This window comes from Sparus aurata, chromosome 23, assembly GCF_900880675.1.
Source record: "Sparus aurata chromosome 23, fSpaAur1.1, whole genome shotgun sequence".
Lineage (NCBI taxonomy): Eukaryota > Metazoa > Chordata > Actinopteri > Spariformes > Sparidae > Sparus > Sparus aurata.
The window spans coordinates 30016144-30039954 of record NC_044209.1 but is presented as its reverse complement, the minus strand read 5'-3'; the positions used below and the strand labels follow the sequence as shown (position 1 = coordinate 30039954).

Here is a 23811-nt window from a genome sequence, read left to right as displayed (position 1 = left end):
ATTTCAACATTGTACTCCAAATATTCTCTTGGGAATTTTGACAGTATTGATGCTAATTGTGCATATTTTAAGAAAGCATTGGCATTTAAACTATACCTTTGTCTGAGCTCCTCAAAAGTCAAAATCAACCCATTTTCTACAATTTGTGAGATAACATTAATGTTGTGATGCTGCCATACAGGGTCTGACAATGGATTCCCTGCTGCTTTAAATGCTGCATTGTGCCATAGTGGACATGATGCTAAGGCAATCTTTGTTATTCCCAATTTTTTATGAACCTTTTTAATAATATCACATGACAGGCTGATAATACAATTGTCTATTTTTGCTAAAGCAGGATGGTACCACAGTGATGACAACGAAATTAATTTGTTCTTGTCCCTTACAATGGCTTCTTCCAACCACTCCCAACTACCTTGGATTCTATTATGTTGATATCCCCACATCAAAGGGAATCGCACATTAAATGCTAAATAATACATATACACATCTGGGATTCCCAAGCCCCCCTTATCTCTTGGCAATGATAATTTGGAGCTATTCATTCTGGGCTTCTTTCCTTTCCACAAGAAATTGGAGAACAGTTTATTTATATTATCAAACCAAGGTTTAGATATATGTAGAGGAATGGAAGAAATCAAAAAGATTAATCTTGGTAGAATGTTCATCTTGAGCACCTCGGCTCTGCCCCATAAGGACAAGATGGTGTAGAGATCTAATAAAGGTTTAGAGGTCCAGTGAAGGTCTAGAGGTGCAGTGATGGTTTAGAGGTCCAGTGAAGGTCTAGAGGTCCAGTGAAGGTTTAGAGGTCCAGTGAAGTACTAGAGGTCCAGTGAAGGTTTAGAGGTCCAGTGAAGTACTAGAGGTCCAGTGAAGGTCTAGAGGTCCAGTGAAGTACTAGAGGTCCAGTGAAGGTCTAGAGGTCCAGTGAAGGTCTAGAGGTCCAGTGATGGTCTAGAGGTCCAGTGAAGGTTTAGAGGTCCCAGTGAAGGTCTAGAGGTCCAGTGATGGTGTAGAGATCTAATAAAGGTCTAGAGGTCCAGTGAAGGTTTAGAAGTCCAGTGAAGGTCTAGAGGTCCAGTGAAGTACTAGAGGTCCAGTGAAGGTTTAGAGGTCCAGTGATGGTTTAGAGGTCCAGTGATGGTCTAGAGGTCCAGTGAAGGTCTAGAGGTCCAGTGAAGGTCTAGAGGTCCAGAGAAGGTCTCAACAGGCCTTGAGGAGACATCATCAGCTCACTAACAGCAGTTCTTCCAGGATTACTCTCAGGTGGCGCTCCATCCTCTACACCTGGCGGTTTTGAGTTTTGAAGTAGTCCAAGTATTTTCGTGCGTCCTCGTGGTTCTGGCGGACGTAGTAGACCAGGTAGCAGATGAGGATGAAGAACCAGAGGAGCATGGTGACCAGCATGGTGACATCAGTGGTTCTCCTCACAGACAGACACAGATCCCAGTCCTCCACCAGCAGGACCAGAGGCATCCCCACCGCTCCTGCAGCACAAACACAACCTGAGAGCGTCACACTCACCGTCATGTGTTCACTTTCACTTCAGACTCTTCAGATGATTCGCTGCTGCTCACACATTCATATTGACTCGTTAATGAACGAGGTGGGAACATGACATCAACATGAAGGACTTACGGTGACGGTACATTACAACACAAACACTCCACACCGATTGGCTGATGAATGTAAACGTACCGAGGCTCGGGAGGTCGGAGGTCTGACAGACGACTTCAGCCAGAGATGACGGGTCGAGATTCAACTGAGGCGCCAACAGCTGAGCACAGACAGGAAGTCAGACAATCAAATAAACCTTCTGATTTAAAAACCACTTTGTCAGCTGTGCAGCTCGGCTCACCTGCATCCTGCAGTCACAGTGCCAGGGGTTGTGTGTCAGGTTGGTGTGAGCTCGCAGCCCGCCAAGCGCCGCCGGGTCCAACGTAGATAGCTGATTGGACGACAGGTCCAGGAAGCGAAGCGAGGACGCCAAACCTCTGAAACAATCTGCTTCCAGAGAGGAGAGCTGAGAGGAAACAGGAAGCACAAATGAAGTCCCAACATTTCCTTCCTCAGCTCCTCACGTCCACGTCTGCTTTAGATAAAGTGACACGAGTGTTTCAGCACCTGGTTGTGCGACAGGTCGAGCTCATCGAGCAGGAACAGATCAGAGAACGAGTCGGCCGGCAGGGAGACGAGCAGGTTTTTATCCAGCAGCAGACACACGGTGTGGTGAGGGAGGCCGGCGGGAACCTGAGGACAGAAACACCAGAGCAGGTTAAAGAAGCTGAATATCAGTTTAATGCATTACATGGCACAGATCCTGGCAACAGAGGAGGCCTGCAGAGTCACCCTCCACCTGGCTGCCAGAGTCATTACACAATACAGTCCATGTGTTAATGACGTCACACAGCCCGACATGCTCCGGTCTGCAGAAGTGTACCTGCCCGCTCTCCAGGACTAAATGTTAGCAGATAAAGTTTCTGCACATCGATCACACGTTCAGACTGTACGAGTCAACGGCAGAAAAACATCCCGACATTTCTACATGAGACAGCTGAGTGTTTCAACATGTGTAAGAGTGAAATCAAACGATGCGTTCAATGAGTCTTTGTGGAGACAGAACCAGCTGCTTCAACCCAGACCAGAGCACACACACACACACACACACACACACACTCACACAACACACACACACACACACACCTGTGTCAGTCTCAGTCCGCTGCAGTGAACCGTCAGTCGTCTGTCTGCCGTCTGATGCTGGCAGATGTTGGCGGGGACTCTGTCGCCATGGCTCCAGAGGGCCACGGGAAATGGTGATGATGTCATCACCAGGTTGGGCCACGGAGAGATCAGAAGAAGAAGAAGAAGAAGAAGACGGATCATCTGCCGTTCCGGGTCCACTGCAGAAGAAGAAGGCATTGGTGGACTCGGTGTGGGACATCGTTGGAACATCTGCCCGTGCGACTCGTCAAGTTCTGCTCACGTCGCAGGTTCAGCTGCCGGCGGCCATTTTGAATCTGAGGAGTGAGTGAGGCTGAGGGGGAGGAGCCTGTTTGAGAGTTGAGACGGGGGTGAAAGTTCAGCAGAGGACAGATGCAGTTTCAGGTCAACATCTGGATGTTAGTGGTGCCGCTGCTGGTTCTGGTCCATCACAGCTGCTGGTTCCGGTCCACTTCAGATCTTCATCCATAAAGAAACAGGACTCAACAAATAAAATGAATTTATTAATGTTTTATCACAGATCATTAATCTGTAATATTTTTTGAAATGAATCAGAGGATGCAAAGCTAAAACCAACAGAGCTGAGAAGGAAACGAGACGAGGAGGGATTAGAACCGGAGAGGAGACGGGTCAGAGGATGGATTAATACAGAGCAGAAATAATCTGTGATGAAGATGAAGAGGAGGATAATCCTCAGGGATTAAAGGAACAGGTGCAGGAGGAGGAAGATTTCAATTGTTCTGCAGACAGAAGTCATGATTTCCTCCTTCACACTCGATCTTTGACTTTCTTGTGTTTTAGTTTTTCATCAGCTGCTGATTCACATTTTGATCGTCTCATTCAACATGAAGTGTGATCACATGACGTCGCCTCCACCTGCGGCAGCAACACACGGCTTTAATATCCAGTACTTTACTTGTAATCGAGTACTTTTAGTTTGCACTCCAGTAACAAACAAAGAATTTCATTGTTATCAAAATTATTAAATACATTTGAATTCTTTGAATAAAAAATGTAAAGTCTGTTTGCCACCACAGAAACTCAACAACACTCATGATCATAACCAACAGTAATGAATAAAGACCAAGTGATCAGATCAATAACTGATCAGTCTGCTGTTTTTATAACCAGTTCATAACTTCTGCAACATCAGCTGCACCTCCTGTTCACCAGTGTGTCCGTCTTTACTGTCTGATATTGATCGAATTATTTATTAATTTACACCAACAAATCTCTCTAAAACTCCTGCCCAGTTCAAAACTTCATTAAGATTTCTGCTCATTTTAGATCCGACTAACAGCTGCAGCAGCATCATTAATAACTGCTGATAATCAATCGCTTCAGGCCAGTGAGTAAACAAACAGGTAAACAACTCACACAGACACAAACAACCAGAGAAGAAGAAGAAGAAGAAGAAGAAGAAGAAGAAGAAGAAGAAGCTGTCAGCAGAGCAGACGAGCCTCCTCAAACACCGTCACCAATCAATCTATCAGTCAACCGATCAATCAATTAATCAACCAATCAACATAATGAGGTTAAAATAATCTACACATTATTTGTCTCCATGTTTTAAGGTTTAAAGAATTTATTGGATTCCTGATGAATCAATAATTACACTGACTGTTCTTAAATCAGTATTGATCAATATATTGGATGTGAAATCAGAGTCAGTTTGAAGAGAACATGAAGTGATGAGCAGCGACCTCTGCTGGTCAGAGGCTGAACTCACAACACTCATCAATAACATGTGACGTCATTAATCATGACGTCAATCAGTCCATGAAAGATTAAATAAGAATAGATGTAATGAACACAAGTATGTTGTGAAATAACTGATGTATAATTATAATAATAATAAAAACAATAATAATAATAATAATAATGACAACAACAATAACAATAATAATGATAATAATGATAATAATATTAATGATGACGATGATAATAATAATAATAATAATAAGGATAATAATTATTATTATTATTATTATTATAACAATAATAATAATAAGTATTATTATTATTATAACAACAATAATAATTATGATAATAATAATAATGATAACAACATTAACAAATATTATAATAAGTACTATCAGAAATAAGTTGATCCGTTGATTCTTTACACTCACATTAACATTTACAGTCTCCAGTAATCACACAAAACAAAATAAAACCCATAAAACATAAATTAATCTTTAAACAACAGAAACTAAAAGAATCATAAAATTAGACAAATATAAAACCAGAAGCTCGTTCTGATGTCAACAAGTTTCAGAAATAAGAAACCTGAGAAAGTTTCATAAATCAGATAAAATATAAAATAAACGAAGCAATTAAACATGAAAAAATAAAAAACAAAATGAATAAAGAAAACAATAAATATGAAACAGAATGAATTATTGTCAGTATTGAAGATAAAGTTGTTGTGATTGATCTGAACTGACCTTCCTGTTACATTAATATTATATTTACATCTTTATGTCTTCATGTTCACCTGATGACGTCTGGTCTCCACCAATCAGAGAGCAGGGCCAGGTGACAGGTGTCACGCTGGTGGGCGGGGCCTGCTGCAGCTCGTCTGCTCGCTGCTGATAGAGCTCGTGCGCGGATACGGTGAAGTGTGCGCGTGCGTCCCGAGGAGACACACAGCATGAAGCAGCAGCAGCAGAAGAAGAAGACGTTTATTCTCTTCTTTGTGGGTTCTTTAACCTTCAGAAGTGAAGCAGGGAGGTCTCACTCTGTGGAGATTCTCAGAGAACCGGACTCCAGCGGACCCTGCAGGAACCTGGACTAGAAGAATCCTCTGCGGGGGGACTGGTCTCTGTTCTGGTCTCGTGAAGTGACCTGCTGCTCAACACACAGTGAGTACACACACACACACACACACACACACACACACACACACACAGTATAATGATATAAGATATAATGTCAGCAGTACAAACCTGTTGTGTTGAGTTGAGTAAAGCAGTTATAAAAGACAGATATAAGTGATATAATTCATTAATGATTTAATAAAGATAATAATAATAAACTTTAATTATTAACACGTTGTTATTGACACAGAACAGAACAGAGTGCAGAACAATCAGCAGCAGATGATCTAAATACACCAGGAGAAGAAGAGACACAAACAAACTGCAGCTAAGTTTAAACATACACAAGATAATGACAATAAGAACAGTAATAAACACTGAATGAATCTACATGAAAACAAAGGTCACTTATTAAAGGAGCAGTTCACCCAACATGTCGTAGTCCACAGAACAGTTCTGGAGCTTCACAGTCAAACAGAGTTGCAGCATTCTGCTGAACAACTGAAGCAGCTGAGACTTGATTTAAACATCAGAAGTCTCCATCAGCTCGTCTGCTGTGATCTCAGTCTGCAGGAGAGAACACATCACTAACTGATCTCAGACCAGATCTACAGCCTGGATGTGCAGCCTAGCTAACAGTGTTAGCTCAGCAGCTCCCATGAAGACTTCAGCTGAACAAAGAGTGTAAATCTGATCCCAGATCAGGTTGTGTTCTGACTCTCAAGTGTTTCCAGGTTCATGTGATGATATTTTAGATTTTAATAGCCTGTAGATCCTACTGAGCCTCGGTCCAGATCCAACCCGAGCCTCGGTCCAGATCCAACCCGAGCCTCGGTCCAGATCCAACCCGAGCCTCGGTCCAGATCGAACCCGAGCCTCGGCCCAGATCGAACCCGAGCCTCGGCCCAGATCGAACCCGAGCCTCGGTCCAGATCAACAGAGCTGCTCAGACCTTCTCACACCAGTTGTTTGTTACTAGGTTGGAAGTCTCGGCCGGCTCTCAGGACCAGGATGAAGACGTGAACACGCATGAAGCAATGAATTGATCATAGTTAAAATACTGTCCTCCGGTAGCTCCTCCTACTCCTCTGACATCACTGTGAGGGTTGTGCTGGTCCGACCGAGGAAGAGGAGGAGAGCCTGAGCAGGATGTTGCCCCGCCCCCCTGACAACCACATCAACAAAAGACCTGAAGAAGAAGAAGAGGAGGAGTCTGGTCCTCCTCCTCTCCCTCCTGTTACCATGTCAACCTCAGAGGCCGTCCAATCAGTGGCTGCTGCAAGTCCACCGGCCAATCGGGACGCAAGCTCAGACTCGGGGGAGGAGACGACGGGCGCTCTCTCGGACTCTGGCAGGGTGGCGTTACCGTGGCAACAGATGGAGGAGGAGCGCGAAGAGGAGGAGACTCAGGCGGTGGCCTCGTCGCCCGACGGACGATTCCTCAAGTTCAACATCGAGATCGGACGAGGATCCTTCAAGACGGTTTACAGAGGCCTCGACACCGAGACCACGGTGGAGGTGGCCTGGTGTGAGCTGCAGGTACACAACGACACACACACACACACACACACACACACACACACACAAACACACACACAAAGTGCACCTCACACCTGGACTTGTTGAACTTGTCGTCTGGATTCACTCCTCAGATTGTAGGTCTGGTTGAGATTGAGACCTCCCTGAATCAGTGTTGATACGAGCCGACTGACACGGCGTGATCTTAATAACCTTTTAATTAAAGTCAGCCTGGTCGTCACGGTAACGCTCTGTTGTCCTGGTGACTGAGCAGATTAAAGAGCGACGGAGGAACGTGGACCACAGGAAGTGCACTCAGAACCTTTCACAACATGTAACATGATAAATAATAAAACATCTCAACCATTTTATGATTTTATAGCTTTATTGTGGAATCCAGCAGATTCTTTGATGAAACAATCAGAAGTTGTTTTGAGTTTTATTCACAGGCAGAACATTGGAACACATGAAGAAGAACAACAAACTCTGCGCTCACTCTCACTTTATTGTTTTATTGGACGTGACGCTGAGCTCTGATTGGCTCAGAAGGATGAAGTGGAGTGACAGGAGATAACCTTATGACTCTGTCAATATTAAACACACACACACATACACTGACCTGCATCAGTGTGAGAACGTTTCTTTGATTCTTAGTTTGGTGCAGGTGTGTCTCACCTGTCGTCTCACCTGTCGTGCTGATGTGGTTTTAGTCTCTGACATCATCTGTGTTGTCATGACGATCAAACATGAATCTGTGTTGAGTGACACGTCAGCTGCGAGTCTGTGTGTTCCATCTGACCAGTCAGACAGCTGACTGAGTCGAGACAGTCCTCATCAACCAGTCCTGCCCCAGTGAACTCTGGGAAACTTCTACTGGGGCAGGGCCACCAGTGTGTGTGTGTGTGTGTGTGTGTGTGTGTGTGTGTGTGTGTGTGTGCTGTAATCAACATCAACCAGCAGCCGTCTGTCCGATCAGATAGTGTGTGTACGGAACAACAAACTGCTGAGTCAGCATAACACTTTATCACACACACACACACACACACACACACACACACACACACGGTGAATGGGGTCAAAGGTCAGCTCCATCTGGACTTCCTGTTGTGTGTTTGTGGTTCTCATATATTTCTTGAAAGAAATTTCAGTGAGTGTGTGTGAGTGTGTGTGTGTGTGAGTGTGTGTGTGTGTGTGTGTGAGAGTTTGTGTGTCTGCTGATTTCCCATTATGCGCTGCAGTAATTTGACACAGTTGTGTTTTCATGTCAGCAGATCTTCATCAGCTGGCTGTCTCTCTCTCTCTCTCTGTCTCTCTCTCTCTCCAATTTCAACAAGCTTTATTGGCATGACTGTGGTTCACAATATTGCCAAAGCGTACAGGATTACAGAAAAACTGTTAACAATAATAATGATAACAATAATAATGATGATGATAATAACAATAACAATAATAGCAATAATAACAACAATAGTAAACAGAATATCAGTGTGCAGGTAAGAACCCAGTCAGGATCAGCTGGTTCATGTGGAGGAAATCATGTCAGGTGTTGTTGTGCAGCTCGTCTCTTCTCCTGTGGCAGCATTCACAGATCTCGCTGCATCTACAGCAGTGCCAGTTTTTTCTCCCAGTAAATGTTGTAGTTTTTCTTGGTCTGATAGTTTGGGGAAGTCTGGGGTTGTACCTGTGATTTTAGTGTATATCTGGGTTCTGATGTCTGTGTGGACAGAACCGACACAGCCGGTCCTCTCTGGACAGCCGGGTCTGTCTGTGTGGACGGAACCGACACAGCCGGTCCTCTCTGGACAGCCGGGTCTGTCTGTGTGGACGGAACCGACACAGCCGGTCCACTCTGGACAGCCGGGTCTGTCTGTGTGGACGGAACCGACACAGCCGGTCCACTCTGGACAGCCGGGTCTGTCTGTGTGGACGGAACCGACACAGCCGGTCCTCTCTGGACAGCCGGGTCTGTCTGTGTGGACGGAACCGACACAGCCGGTCCATCTCTGGACAGCCGGGTCTGTCTGTGTGGACGGAACCGACACAGCCGGTCCACTCTGGACAGCCGGGTCTGTCTGTGTGGACGGAACCGACACAGCCGGTCCACTCTGGACAGCCGGGTCTGTCTGTGTGGACGGAACCGACACAGCCGGTCCTCTCTGGACAGCCGGGTCTGTCTGTGTGGACGGAACCGACACAGCCGGTCCACTCTGGACAGCCGGGTCTGTCTGTGTGGACAGTAACCGACACAGCCGGTCCTCTCTGGACAGCCGGGTCTGTCTGTGTGGACAGAACCGACACAGCCGGTCCTCTCTGGACAGCCGGGTCTGTCTGTGTCTGCCGCTCTCTAAGGCCCGGCTGTGGTCTCTGAGTCTGTACATAGTCCAGGTTTTCCTCAGTCTCGGGTCAGTTACAGAGCTCAGATAATCTGCCATGGAGTATTGTCTGTTTAGGGCCAAATAGCATTGGAGTTTGCTTTGGGTTTTGGTTGCGGATGTCCAATAGTTGATGTAATTGTCTTTTTCTTGCTATAATTTGGTGGGGCTGGATGGTGTGAGGGCGGTCTTGGTGCCCGGTGCTGTTGGAGCTCAGCCTGTGGACCAGCTGGCTGAGGGGACTCCCTTCTTTGCTCTCCTCTTGGCATCGTAGGGCTTTGTAGTGGTAGGAGCTGGGCTCGCTGGCTCTGAGGGGTTGGTAGAACTTTATTGCTCTGTTTTGGATCAGAATTAAAAGGGGAACAGGCCCAGTTCAGCTCTGCATCCATTATTGGGGGTGTTCCTGTGGACTCTGAGGATGCTTTTGCAGATCTCAGTGTGCAAGCTTTCCATTGGGTGTTTGTCCCATTTTTGGAAGTCTTGGTTCATGAGAGGGCCCCACACTTCACTACCATACAATACAACTGGTTCAATTATCCATTGAAATATTTTGATCCAGATTTTGACAGGGATGTCTATGTTTGAAGACTTTTTTATAGTCCAGAAAGCTCTTCTGCCTTTTTCTCTGAGATCCTTAATGGCCAGATTGAAATTACCCGTTGATGTGATATTTAGTCCTAGATATGTGTAGCTGTGTGTGTGTTCTATGTCTGTAGAGTCCAGGTGGAACCTGTGGGGATGTTTCTGACTCTTGCGTCGTTTCTGGAAGACCATGACTTTTGTCTTCTCCAGGTTAACGGTCAGGGCCCGGGTCTGACAGAACTTTTGCAGGTGATCTAGTTGCTTTTGTAGAGCCTCCTTTGATGGAGCGAGCAGTATTAGGTCATCTGCAAACAGTAAACATTTGACTTCTGTGTCAGAGAGGGTGAGACCAGGGATCTCTGACTCTTCCAGGGATTTGGCCAGTTGGTCGATGTAGATGTTAAACAGGGTGGGGCTCAGACTGCAGCCCTGCTTCACTCCTCTACTTTGGGGGAAGAAGTCTGTTTCCCTAGTTCCAATTTTGACAGCACATTTATTATTTATATACATTGTCTTAATAATATCGTAGATTTTTCCTCCAATACCTTTTTCTAGTAATTTCAGAAACAGACCATGATGCCAAATAGAGTCGAACGCTTTCTTGAAATCTACAAATCTACATCGCTCTCTCTCTCTCTCTCACTGTCTGTCTGTCTGTCAATTTCAATTTCAACAAGCTTTATTGGCATGACTGTGGTTCACAATATTGCCAAAGCGTACAGGATTACAGATTACTCTGTCTGTCTCTCTCTCTCTGTCTGTCTGTCTCTCTCTCTCTGTCTGTCGGTCTTGCTGCAGTCGTCTCTCAGCTGTTCCATGTGTTCAATAACTAACTGGTCCATCGTTGACCTTTGACCCTCAGACTCACCGCCTGAACAAGGCGGAGCGTCACAGGTTCAACGAGGAGGTGGAGATGCTGAAAGCTCTGCAGCATCCAAACATCGTCCGATTCTTCGACTCCTGGAAGTCGACGCTGAGGGGCCACAAGTGCACCATCCTGGTGACGGAGCTCATGACGTCCGGGACCCTCAAGACGTGAGTCAGCAGGGTCAGACAGGACCTGGTCCTCAGAGACCATCTGTAATATTTATATTTGTCTTCAGTTACATTTTTGAAAGGTACAAAGTAGCCTATATTAGTTACTGTTCAATAAAATGTTTATTCTTTCATAAATTGAGTGTAAATCTAATGCTGAAAAGGAAACAATGATTTAGAATCAGAGTTTCACAATGTAATAAAGTTTACAATCTTTAAATCACTACCTTTGTTAATGGAGTCTGGTGATGTTGGGATCAGCTCTGTGTCTTCACTGCGTGTGAGGGTAGATCACACCTGTGTAGATCCCTCAGGCTGGATGTTGTTACCAGGTGTGAACAGACCTGTGTGTTCTTCAGGTACCTGCGCAGGTTCCGTCAGATGAAGCTGAAGCTGCTGCAGCGTTGGAGCTTTCAGATCTTGAAGGGTCTTCAGTTCCTGCACTCACGCTGCCCCCCCATCCTGCACAGAGACCTCAAGTGTGACAACGTCTTCATCACCGGACCCACCGCCTCCGTCAAGATCGGAGACCTGGGCCTCGCCACGCTCAAGAAGGCCTCGTTCGCCAAGAGCGTCATCGGTAAGAACCCAGCGAGCACGGAGAGCCAGCAGGGTCAAAAGTGTTCATGACAAACTAATTAATTTGGAACTTTTATACTTTTCATCAAATCCAAAAACCTGCTGAGTCAGTGTTAGACGCAACTGTTAACTCGTGATGCATTCAGGGACCCCAGAGTTCATGGCTCCAGAGATGTACGAGGAGAAGTACGACGAGGCCGTGGACGTCTACGCCTTCGGCATGTGCATCCTGGAGATGGCGACGTCTGAGTATCCGTACTCCGAGTGTCAGAACGCCGCCCAGATCTACCGCAAAGTCACAAGCGTAAGACTCCGCCCCCCTGAACTCCATCCACTTCCTCTCTCTGTTCCGAAATTTGACTTCCTGTTTGTTTGTCAGGGGATCAAACCCAACAGCTTCTCCAAAGTCAAAGTCCCGGAGCTGAAGGAGATCATCGAAGGCTGCATACGGACCAGCAGCAGCGAGAGGTAACTGACCAATCACAGCACAGCACTGCAGTTAGCATTAGCTACATTAGCTCAGGGTAGTGGATACTTTTCTGACAAATTTCACTGTTTAGACTCAATAGTTTCAGATTAGATAAATTCACAGGGTCAGCAGAACTCAGGTCAGATTATATCTTGCTGTTGTTTTCAGTGGCGCTTCTTCTTCACCCGTTAAATGAAGTCTGACAGATTAAACATAAAGATTTACTTAAAAAATAAATAATAATAACAGACAACATATAACTGCAACACATGTCCATATTTCCCCGTCTCCTCCTGCAGGTTCACGGTTCAGGACCTGCTGGACCACCGGTTCTTCCAGGAGCAGCTCGGGGTGAACGTGGACCTGGCGGAGGACGACGACGGCTCGAAGGCGGCGCTGAAGCTCTGGCTCCGGATGGACCACAACAAGAAGCTACACGGGAAATACAAAGACAACAACGCCATCGAGTTCCTCTTCGAACTCTACAAAGACGTCCCCGAGGAGGTGGCCCAGGAGATGGTACCTGCACCACTGCACTCATGACATCATGGTGGTGACATCATCACCTGGCAGGCTCACCTGTCTCTCCCTCTCTGTCTCCCAGGTGGTGCTGGGCTTCCTGTGTGAGGCGGACTATAAGCTGGTGGCCAAAGCGATCAGGCACAGAGTGACGGCCATAAAGCGCCAGCGGGACAAACGCCGTCGCCTGCTGGAGGAGGAGCCCGACCCCGCCGCCCAACCACCGGAAACAGCCAATCAGAAGCCATCAGCTGCCACAGGCACATCTGCTGCTGGGAAGGGGGGCAATCAGGTGTGTTTGAGGCTGTTTCCATGGTGACACACAGCGCCTCCTGCTGGCAGCTTTACTCATAGTCAGATACGTTTGTTTGTTTACACAACAGCTGTATATATATATACATGAACATATATATATGAACAGCTGCTGTGTAAACAAACAATATATGTATATATATACATATATATATATATATATATATATATATATATATATATATATATATATATATATACATATATATATACATATATATGTATATATATATATATGTATATATATATATACATATATATATATATACATATATATATGTATATATATACATATCTGTTTACAAACACGTGTTACAAAGTTACAGAAGATAAATAGATTAGAATAAAATGATTTTTGCTGCTTTATTCCAACCAGATGACTTTCTGACTGCTGAGACGTCTCAGTGAGGAACGTTTGAATAAAGTTTTATGTTTTGGGCATCATAGTCTCGTTTAAAGGAATCGTCATGGAGGGATATTAGAAATGTTTTGGTCCAATAGATACACAGAACCAGTCAGCATGTGGTCCTGACTGCTGCCCCCTACAGGCTGCAGGGTTCATTACACCCTGATCATTTATCTACTCTCAGTTTGTCCTCAGGGGGCGCCAGAGTGAAGATCATGGAGTCCATCTTATTTGTTTACATCTTATTTTCTTTGGGTTAAAAAATCTGCCAGTGTTTCAAATTATTTTCAGAAATGTATCAACAAGTTGAAGTTAAAATAATCTCACTGCATTTTTTCACTAATAATAATAGTAATAATAATCATTTGAAAACATTTAAAGGTTTTTTCACCTCTTCACTCAGAATCTGTTGTCACGTGTTTCTGTGAAGAATCAGAAACATGACTCATGTTTCCGTCTGAGTCGACTTGATGTTGTCGTCTCATCTTATGATCCTGACATTTAATTGATTATGTCACCGATCGCCTGATCATTTACAATATTAAAGATATTTAATTTGATTATTTATTGGGATTTTAAAGTTTTCATTCAGATGAACATTATCTCTGCTCACAGCTGGACTCAGCTGCTGCTTCAGTACCCGCCCCCGCCTGGATGCAAACCCCGCCCCCAGTAACAATGACATCATCGACGCTGTCATCGAGCAGCAGCCCGGTGGATTCTGGGATCAGCAGCGTCTCCAGCAGGACGGAAGGAGACGGAGACGAGGAGGACGACAAGACGTCCAAACCCACCTCCCACTCCTCGGCTGCATGTGAGGATCATTCTTTATATTTATATATTTATTATCTATTTGTGTTGGTAATGATTTATATTTATTGTATTGTTGTTTAATCATATCATTTAGTATTAGTGTTTAATTTGAAGTTAACTTTTAAAAACATTTATGAAAATTATGTGTTTTTGTGTTTCTGTCTCCTCTGGTTGCCATGGCAGCGGACTGTGAGATTGACAACTCCTCAGGTCTCCCAGAGATTGAAGCCCCACCCCCTCCCATTACAAACCCCGCCCCCTTCTCCTCTATCCCTGGCTCTGCTCAGGTGGCTCAGGAAACCCCTCGACCCGAGGCTGCTCCTCGCCCTCCGGTCCGCACTCCCTCCAGAGGTCCGCCCCTCCCCGTGCTGCGTTTCCCCAAGGTGAGCAGGGGGCGTGGCTATATTATGGGTAGGGGTGTGGCTATAGTAGATACAGGGGCGGGGCTATAGAAGAGGCAGCGGCAGGTAGGGACAGGGGCGGGGCTATAGAAGAGGCAGCGGCAGGTAGAGACAGGGGCGGGGCTATAGAAGAGGCAGCGGCAGGTAGAGACAGGGGCGGGGCTATAGAAGAGGCTGCGGCAGGTAGAGACAGGGGCGGGGCTATAGAAGAGGCAGCGGCAGGTAGAGACAGGGGCGGGGCTATAGAAGAGGCTGCGGCAGGTAGAGACAGGGGCGGGGCTATAGAAGAGGCAGCGGCAGGTAGAGACAGGGGCGGGGCTATAGAAGAGGCTGCGGCAGGTAGAGACAGGGGCGGGGCTATAGAAGAGGCAGCGGCAGGTAGAGACAGGGGCGGGGCTATAGAAGAGGCAGCGGCAGGTAGAGACAGGGGCGGGGCTATAGAAGAGGCAGCGGCAGGTAGAGACAGGGGCGGGGCTATAGAAGAGGCAGCGGCAGGTAGAGACAGGGGCGGGGCTATAGAAGAGGCAGCGGCAGGTAGAGACAGGGGCGGGGCTATAGAAGAGGCAGCGGCAGGTAGAGACAGGGGCGGGGCTACAGTAGTAGAGACTTCACTCACATTTAGGGCTTTCAGCAGATGTTTTGTCCAAAGCAACCGGCACATCAGGAGCAGTTTGGGCTTCAGTATCTCGCCCTTTGACATGCAGACCAGGAGTACCAAACCAGCAACCTCCCAATGGTTGAATCAGGTAGAACTGATCTGTTTGTGTCGTCTTCAGAGCATCGCTGTGTCTCACAACGCAGAGCGACCGTCTCCTGGATCCGTCTGCGGCTTCTCGTCACCTGTCGACAGGTAACGCACAGAAATATATGTTTGTTCAAGACTTTTGAGGATGTTCATCATCAATATGACCAAAATGTCCTCACCTTATAAAACTGTCCATGTGTGTTTCTCTGTTTGCAGTTACGCCTCTGATGTGACCTCAGGTTTGAGTGACGGCACTGACGGCCAATCAGACAAGGGCAACAAGGAAGTAACTAAACGGACACCAACGAAGCAGCTCAGGAGGCGAGCGAAGGCTCGTCTGAAGATCACAGGGGTGAACACCTGAGTCTCTGTCAGCAATATGTTGATATTTGATGTATAACTGTGTGTGTGACTGTGTGTGTGTGTGTGTGGTGCGTTCAGGTGTCAGACCTGGGGGACCGGGTGGTGGAGTGTCAGCTGCAGACTCACAACAGTAAAATGGTGACCTTTAAGTTTGACCTTGATGGAGACAATCCAGAGGACATCGCCTCAGTGATGGTGAGCTCCAGCAGCCAATCAGTGAGCGGACCGGTTCAGTTCTGTTGTGATTGCGGTTGTCTTCATTCACATGACGACAGGATTCTTCCCTTCAATATATCATCTGTTTCTGGATCAGTGTTGTAGATGGGATCCATGCTGATACGCTGACGAACGGTCGCTGTTCAGCTCTAAAGAATTAACTTCATATTAACTCACATGTCTGAACTGTGTTCAGATCCACAGAGACTTCATCCTGCCGTCAGAGCGAGGGGGATTCATCCTCCGCATGTATGACATCATCGAGAGGGCGGAGTCTATGATGCAACAGCAGCAGCCAGCCAACACGGACAGGTTATCTCACCTGACCGCCTCCACGCCACCTGAGGCTACGGTGTGTTTGTGAAGACAAACATCAGAAGAGACAAAAATGTTTCTTCCAGTTTGTCTTCAAATGTCTTGTTTTGTTAATGAACCACTTTTAGAAAACTGACACCAGAGAAGAAGAAGACTTCTAGAATAAAAATACATTCTTTAAATGATTGATGCAGTTTTATATGTCGAGTGTCAAGTCATTTCATTTTCAACAGACTGAAGATTTCTTCTATTATTTTCATGTATTTCTGTTTTCAGGGGAACCTGCCAGTCCACAGCCTCTCCAGGACTCTGTCCTCGTCTTCACTTCCTGGTGAGAAAAAACGGAGGATCCTTCAATATTAAAAAAATAAGTGACAGCCGGCTGTGTATGTGCTGCTGACTGTCTTCAGTACATGATGGCTGCAGGCTTCAGTCTCGTTCTTTGGTGTTTGGTTGTTACGCCGCCTGCGTCCTACAGCGTCTTCAGTCGTGTCTGAGGATCATTTGTCGTGTGAACGCAGAACTTCATTAAAACACAAATAAAAACTTTTCCTCTTAGCAAATCGGTTGTTACTGTTGACGGAGCCTTAATCTTTAAACTCCTCAGCTGGACTCATTGATTAATTTCTGTTTCTTCCAATCAGACATTGCAGACACTGACTCCTCCCCCATGAAGGGTGTAGACTTCCACATCGATCCTGAGGCCACGCCCTCCGTCAGATCCCTGAGGTCACAGTCATTTCACACCTCCTCAGGTACGTGAGCATGTATCAACATGGTGTCCTGTCCAACTCTGAGGTCATTTTCAATGTTCAGGCAAAGTTCCCTCTGCAGTAAATCGTGGCGTCCCTCAGGGAAGCGTCCTCAGGCCGCTGCTGTTCTTATTCAACTCTCTTTTAATTTTACCAACACTTTAATATTTAGGTCCAGGTATTTCAGTTTCAGGTCCAGGTACATCTGTTTTATCTCTGTGGAGATTCAGGGTGTGTTTAGCCTAGCTTAGCACGAAGATGAAAAGTAAGGTATAACAGAGTATTCATTCCTTTCTATATTTTGCTGCTGTTATGATACAACAAACCTCCAAGGAAAAGTTAAATTACTCATTTATTTATATGTACACATGGTCGAGTGTCTGGTATTCACAGTTGTTGATTATCTGGATTGCTGATTTTTATCTGATTTAAAAAAATATAAGGTAATTTAAAATCATGCCACATGTAATCTGTAAAGTAACTAGTAACTGAAGAAAATTTAATAAATGCAGTGAAGTAAAAGTACAATATTAACCTCCAAATGTGGAACGGAAGGATAAAGTAGCAGATTATGGAAATATTCTAGTGAAGTACCTCAGAATTGTACTTAACTGCAGTGCTTAAGTAAATGTACTTAGTTACATTAGTTACATGTTTTGGAACAATAATGATTAAAAAGCAAACCTTTCTTTTGATGATGCTAAGCTAGCAGTGTCCCACTGCTTACAGTCTTTGTGCTAAGCTATGCTAATGATGTGTGGGTCCTGTCTGTTAAAAAGTTAATCTTTGGTATAAAAGAAAGAATCGTCTGCATATCGATCGATTTAACATCATTGATTTGGTCATTTTACAGCCAAGTTACTAAATTTATGTCACAACTGGAGAGAGATTCTTCCTGTTGGTAATCTCACCCCTCCTCCCGTCTCTCTCCAGCTTCCTCCCATCAGCCTCCCTCATACCCGCTCCATTACTCCCACCCAGACTCTGCTCGTCCTCCTCAGTATCACCTCCCATCTCCACCCTACTCCCCCTACTCTGCCCCTTACGCCACCCAGACTGCCTCCACTGGCCTCCCCCGAATCCACAGCAACCCCTCCCTCCTCACGCCCTCCTCCCCTGCCTCAGCCCCTCCCCTACCTCCTCCTCCTCCTCCCCCTCCTCACTGGCCTCCCCCTGACCAGCCTCTCTTCTCACTTGCCAACGTTCTCTCTCTGGCCATGAGTGTGGCCCACTCTCTCATGCCCCCGACAGGGACCCCCAACCAGGGCTTTCATCCCCAGGCCTTGTCTCCCCCGTTCCCCTCCCCCCAGGCTTCCCTCTCTCCCCCCATGTCTCCCGCCCTGAGGTCAAAGCTCTATCCTCCAAATCAAGCCTCCTTCTCCCCTCCCTTCTCCCCCTACCGCCCCCCCACCCCTCAGACAGGCACAGTCCCCGAGATCCAGCAGGGGTGGCAGCCCAGCAGGACTCCAGACACACCTCAGGGACAGGTGAGCGTCTGTTACAACACCTGTTCCTGTGTGAGCTAACATCTGGTTAACGTCTGGCTGGAAAAGTTAATTAATAAAAGACTATTTCTTCATTCGTTGATTTCAGCCTCACAGCTCCGCTCAGCTGAAGGTCGGCTCAGCGCCGCCCCCTCATGGTGAGTCTCTGCTGACATCACAGTGACATCACACCACACTGTACCTACTTACTGATCACTGATGTTGTTCACAGGCTCAGAGACCATCTCAGCTCCCAGTCTGTCCAGTGCTCCCAGTCTGTCCAGTGCTCCCAGTCTGACCACTGCTCCCAGTCATAGAGGAGCGCTCTCTGACCCGTCCACCTCCAACTCCACTCCTCACAACAGAGTGAGAAACAAACCTAGAAAACCTGTTATTTCTTTACATTTTTACTCTTTTCATTGAAACATTTAAAGTTTTTGTTTCGTTTTATGTTTCTGTTTATTTGCTGCTGTGACTTTAAACTGAAGTTGATTTTATTAATTTCATCGTGAGGACGTCAGGAAAAGATCCAAGCAGCAGTAATAAAGATCAGCAGGTGTTCTAATCTGTCTCTCTGATGATGATGATGTTCTTCCTCTCGTCCAGGTGTCCTCCACCGTCTCCCCATCACCCAGACTTTCCCCCATACAGGAAGGTAAGACCCACCTGTCTGTCAGTCTTAGTCCACTAGTTCACTTCAGTGCTTCTGAATGTCTTTGTATCTGTACGAGCCTCCTGCATCTGTCAGAAACAAAACACTGAACTTCACTCTGTCGCTGTTGCTAAAGTGAGCGCTAACTGTTGCTAACTTCCGGTGGCCAGATCGATATCTCCATGGTGAAGGCTTAAGTGTTCACTTCATCTAGGCTAATGTTAGCTGCTTTAATGTGTTAGCTAATGACTAGTTTTCAGGCCAGTGTTAGCTAATGTCTGGCTGCAGGCTAAACATTAGCTAGGTGGTTCCTGTGTTAGCTAATGCTAAGCTAATAAATACTTCTATTCCTCTTTCAGTGAAGAAAACTTCTATCTTCACTGTCGGCCGTTTCAAGGTGACGCCATCTAAAGACACACCTGCTGTCCCTAATCAGGAGCCACGCCCCCTGAGCCAGGCCACACCCACCGCCCACTCTCCGCCTCCATCCAGACAAGACCAATCAGAGAGCTCAGAGAGCAGCACAGAGGACCAGAGCGAATCAGAGAGCAGCATCAGCTCAGTGACCGTATCCCCAACTGGACAACTTCTGGGTTACCGTGACAACCCTGGAGGACAGGAGGAAGAGGAGAGGAGGAGGAGGGAAGAGGAGGAAGAGGAGGAGAAGAAGAGGAGGAGCAGCCGGAGGCTGAGCGTCAGCCTGTGGGAGGGGACGACCGGCAGCCCCGGCCAATCATGGAGCCGCTCTGCGTCCTGCATCAGCTCTGACGAATCAGAGAGCGAGAACGAGGAGATGTGGGTGGAGCTAGAGCAGCTGCGTGAAAGGTGATTGAAGGTGGTTGATTGATTGATAACAGAAAAATGCTAATTTTGTTGAATGATGCGTCACACAGCGAACTTTAACTGACCGATCAGCATCTGACGACGTCTCTGACCCGATCAGGTGTTCACATTAGAATTTAGTCTGAACTAGAGAAAGTCGGTCCTTCAGGGTTACACATGTCACCAGGTGTAGCTCGGCTCCGTGTCCAGTTAGAGGTGGGAGGGACCAGTTAACATCTGTCAGTCTGACACCACTGGACATTGTCCAGCTGTGTTAGTGGCAACAGAATTAGGTATTTAAGTCAAATCATTTCTCAGCAGAGCATCTGAACATTAAACAATTTAAACTGACAGGAAGGATTGTAAGGTTTCAGCATTTACAGAAACGTTAGCTGCCAGCATTCACTGTGGGGACTTGATATTGGACAAGGACTGAAAACATTGTTGGTGTCAAACTGAAAATATAAAATATAAAACTATATTACAAATATAAAACTATAAATCAGTCAGTCTGAGTCCAGTCCGGTCCGGTCCGGTCCGGTCGAGTCCAGTCCAAGCTGGGTCTAATGCTGTGTGTTGGACAGGACTAGGGCTGCACGATATTGGAAAAAACTGACATTGCGATTTTTTTTAACCCTGCGATATATATTGCGATATGAAAAAATACAGGAATTTTCATCAGATGACCTGAATAGCACTTTGTGTTATGCTGCATTTCAAGCATTTATATTTCATATGAGCTCGTTCATGCGTGCTTGCGCCCTCCCAGAACTTCCATTCCCCACACTGGCTTAGTTTCATTTATAAAAATTACATCCGTCTAATTTTCCTTCAGGTGCGGGTCGGGCGTCGGTAACAATTTATAGCGGGTCGGCTCGGGTGCAAAATGTAATATGTGCTACTGTAGGAAAACGGGTCGGATGCAGTTTTAAGTATGGCGTGTAAGGGCGGGTTTTCAAAGTAAGACCTGTGCAGGACTCTGCTGTGTGGTACCGACGTAAATGGTCAAACAAATTAGTTGTGTTACCTCTCGTTGTGGCAACGGATGCAAGGCACTGTCGAAACAGAACACGTGTTGGGTCAATATCATCCTTCTTGTAGCCAAAATAATTCCAGATAACTGACGTTGCTTTTCTTTTTGGCACAAAGTCTTCCTTTTCGCGATTTTCTCTTGTTTGTTGCTCATTTTTCAATGTCATTACCAGCGACTCACTCCATGTGCAGGGGCTGGTCTGCTTCGGCACACTGATTAAGAACTAATGTGATTGGTGGAGCGCTGTGCGTGCAGAGTCTGCAGAGTCTGCATGCACAGTGTGTGTCAGGTACCCTTGAAATTAGATGAGTTCATTTGCGTCCTACATCGGAGGCTCTGCGATGTGACTATTGCACACACGTACATCGCGATGGCGATGCTCAAACGATATATCGTGCAGCCCTAGACAGGACACAGGGAAACAAACACACTCAGCTCAGACGACAGGTAAAGAAGAGGTGTGCCGTCCTCCTCGTGGTGATGAGACTCCTCGCTCTCTGCTGCCACCTGCAGTTCAGCTCCTCGTTTGTTAAACAGGATTAACAAGAACAACTGATAATGAGGCACTACGACTCGTCACACTCAACTCAGACAACCAAGAACGTTTCTAATCTATATTAGTACTGCAGATTAAACATTTAACTCATGAACAACAATATTCACTCTGCTCATTAAAATATATTAATGTTGAACAAGTAGATTCTTCTTCATGAAGACGGCTGAGCAGCCGACAGCTGCCAATAGAGTCAACCTTCATATGTGACTAATTCATGTAACTGAATTATGTCCATAAGAAACTTATTTAATAACTGATAATAACTTTCATGTAATTTCCTTTGAACTAAGTGTTTAAAGCAGCACTCACTGAAATAAGAATAACAAGTCTGCAGGAGAGAACAGGTCACATCCTGATCTGAGAACAGATCACAAACTGATCTGAGGACAGATCACAAACTGATCTGAGAACAGATCACAAACTGATCTGAGGACAGATCACAAACTGATCTGAGGACAGATCACAAACTGATCTGAGAACAGATCACATCCTGATCTGAGAACAGATCACATCCTGATCTGAGAACAGATCACATCCTGATCTGAGAACAGGTCACAAACTGATCTGAGAACAGATCACATCCTGATCTGAGAACAGATCACAAACTGATCTGAGAACAGATCACATCCTGATCTGAGGACAGATCACAAACTGATCTGAGGACAGATCACAAACTGATCTGAGGACAGATCACAAACTGATCTGAGAACAGATCACATCCTGATCTGAGAACAGATCACATCCTGATCTGAGAACACGAGACTTCACATGAATTATTTTTCACCCTCTCTTTTCTCACCGCAGACACCTGGCGGAGGTGCACGACCTGCAGGCCAGTCAGAAGCGAGAGATTGAGGACTTGTACCTGATGATGGGTAAAGTCCCGCCCCCTGGTATCGTCTCTCCAGCTGCCATGTTGAACCAACGCCAACGCCGCCTCTCCAAGACCGGAAACTACCCTCCATCTCGCAAAAACAGCCTGCAGAGACTGGACGTGCTGCCCCCTGCAGGTGGGAGGAGGCGCCGCAGCCTGTTGGACGAACACAACCAGACAGTTTATAGTAACAGTTGACGTCACCTGTGACTGTGTTTGTGCTTCAGGTATCATGAGGAAGTGCTCGGTGAGCGGCAGCAGCAGTGGGTCTCAGGACCGAGCAGGGAAAGGTGTGACCTTCGCCCCCGAACACAGCTGCAAGGTGAGCTCACGATGTCACCTGACTCTACACCTGCTGTTTGACTTGAACCAGCTCACTCTGATTTTAAATGACATTCAAGTGTTTCAGTGTTGAAGATGATTTTATGATTCAGACTCTTTTTACAGTTTTCTCTACTGTGTTTGTGTTTCTCAGAGAGAGTCGACTGATTCTGTGTTTCTACATTAAAACACTTGTGTTGTCTTCGACCCTCCAGTGAGAGAGAAGCTGCTGATGAAGAGGACGGCAGATCCTGAACACACGGCACTTTATTATCAAACCAGCAGAGACATAAAAATCTGTGAACTCAGACCGAAGAGTTTAGATCTGTTCTTGTTTGTTTTTTGTGGTTTTTTTGTTTTATATTTTGAACTGAGATTCAAACATTTTAATGACCTTCAGAGAAGTATTGAACCATTTTGATATTTCAGCCATTTTGAAAAAATACATGTGAAACATCTGAAAAACACGTGCCTTTGAACGTTCTCATGCTTTTCTCTCGTCGTTCTGCAGCTTTAACTCGTCAGATCGTCCTTCAGATGATAAGTTTTTACACAGGAGGCTTTTTACAGACGAGGAATCTGTTCGCTGTGTTTCATATTCAACATGTGAACGCAGCTTGATTTGGTCTTTTACTGCATTTTTAAACCTCATCTGGTACGTTTCACTTTAATGCCTCCGATTTACAGTCATTCTAACATTAATTGAATGTTTGTAACAGTGTAATATCACTGTGAGCAGCTTTAAATGTGTTTGAGTCTTCAGGATGTGTTTTAGCTTCAGTTACATTAACTCACAGCTGTTTCACTCTGCAGTCAGTTGTTGTGGGTCGGCCCTGCAGCCCGTCGGCCCTGCAGCCCGTCGGCCCTGCAGCCCGTCGGCCCTGCAGCCCGTCGGCCCTGCAGCCCGTCGGTTGTCAAGACGGTCTGTGATACAGCTGTTTATTATCTGTGTTACCTGAATGTATCTGGAATCACAGTGTGCCTTATTTAAACATTATTGATCGAGAGACTCGGCTGCAGCTTCTCTGTCAAATATTAAAATGATATTTAAAAGCTTCTGAGAATCCTGAGTGGTGACTTTCTGTTTCAGATTCAGTGATACACATTTCAACACACATGTCAACAAAGA

General features: G+C 45.9%; 2 protein-coding genes across 4 annotated transcripts; one reads left to right on the top strand and one right to left on the bottom strand.

Moving 5' to 3' along the window:
* Positions 1-839: 839 nt before the first annotated feature.
* Positions 840-3504, bottom strand: LOC115574996 (leucine-rich repeat-containing protein 3-like). The gene is made up of 5 exons (XM_030406732.1): positions 2704-3504; positions 2125-2250; positions 1859-2023; positions 1699-1777; positions 840-1487 (listed from the first exon to the last, which is right to left on the bottom strand). Exons 1-5 carry the CDS (start codon positions 2953-2955, stop codon positions 1282-1284), a joined length of 828 nt encoding a protein of 275 aa, XP_030262592.1. The 5' UTR covers positions 2956-3504; the 3' UTR covers positions 840-1281.
* A 1825-nt stretch (positions 3505-5329) lies between these two features.
* LOC115576297 (serine/threonine-protein kinase WNK4-like) lies at positions 5330-23738 on the top strand. Of its 3 annotated transcripts, XM_030408822.1 has the most exons (25): positions 5330-5588; positions 6523-7082; positions 10878-11050; positions 11410-11630; positions 11776-11933; positions 12009-12097; positions 12398-12617; positions 12703-12909; positions 13951-14149; positions 14332-14531; positions 15326-15399; positions 15511-15646; positions 15736-15852; positions 16070-16225; positions 16465-16519; positions 16833-16943; positions 17874-18427; positions 18534-18582; positions 18657-18673; positions 18710-18790; positions 19031-19079; positions 19436-19901; positions 22292-22497; positions 22589-22683; positions 22837-23738. In XM_030408822.1, exons 2-25 carry the CDS (start codon positions 6693-6695, stop codon positions 22867-22869), a joined length of 4056 nt encoding a protein of 1351 aa, XP_030264682.1. In that variant the 5' UTR covers positions 5330-5588; positions 6523-6692; the 3' UTR covers positions 22870-23738. The 3 variants fall into 3 exon arrangements, with proteins under 3 accessions (XP_030264682.1, XP_030264681.1, XP_030264680.1); XM_030408821.1 differs by having other exon boundaries at positions 18657-18790; positions 22898-23738; XM_030408820.1 differs by having other exon boundaries at positions 18657-18790.
* Positions 23739-23811: the final 73 nt, after the last annotated feature.

Excerpts from the sequence above, each read along its gene's own strand:
- LOC115574996 (XM_030406732.1), bottom strand. The coding sequence starts at position 2,955 with ATGTTCCAACGATGTCCCACACCGAGTCCACCAATGCCTTCTTCTTCT. Across the intron at positions 2,251-2,703 it reads GCGGACTGAGACTGACACAG|GTTCCCGCCGGCCTCCCTCA; the intron begins GTGTGTGTGTGT and ends TTCTGTCCTCAG. Across the intron at positions 2,024-2,124 it reads TCGACCTGTCGCACAACCAG|CTCTCCTCTCTGGAAGCAGA; the intron begins GTGCTGAAACAC and ends GTTTCCTCTCAG.
- LOC115576297 (XM_030408820.1), top strand. The coding sequence starts at position 6,693 with ATGTTGCCCCGCCCCCCTGACAACCACATCAACAAAAGACCTGAAGAA. Across the intron at positions 16,520-16,832 it reads GTCCTCGTCTTCACTTCCTG|ACATTGCAGACACTGACTCC; the intron begins GTGAGAAAAAAC and ends TCTTCCAATCAG. Across the intron at positions 19,080-19,435 it reads ACTTTCCCCCATACAGGAAG|TGAAGAAAACTTCTATCTTC; the intron begins GTAAGACCCACC and ends TTCCTCTTTCAG.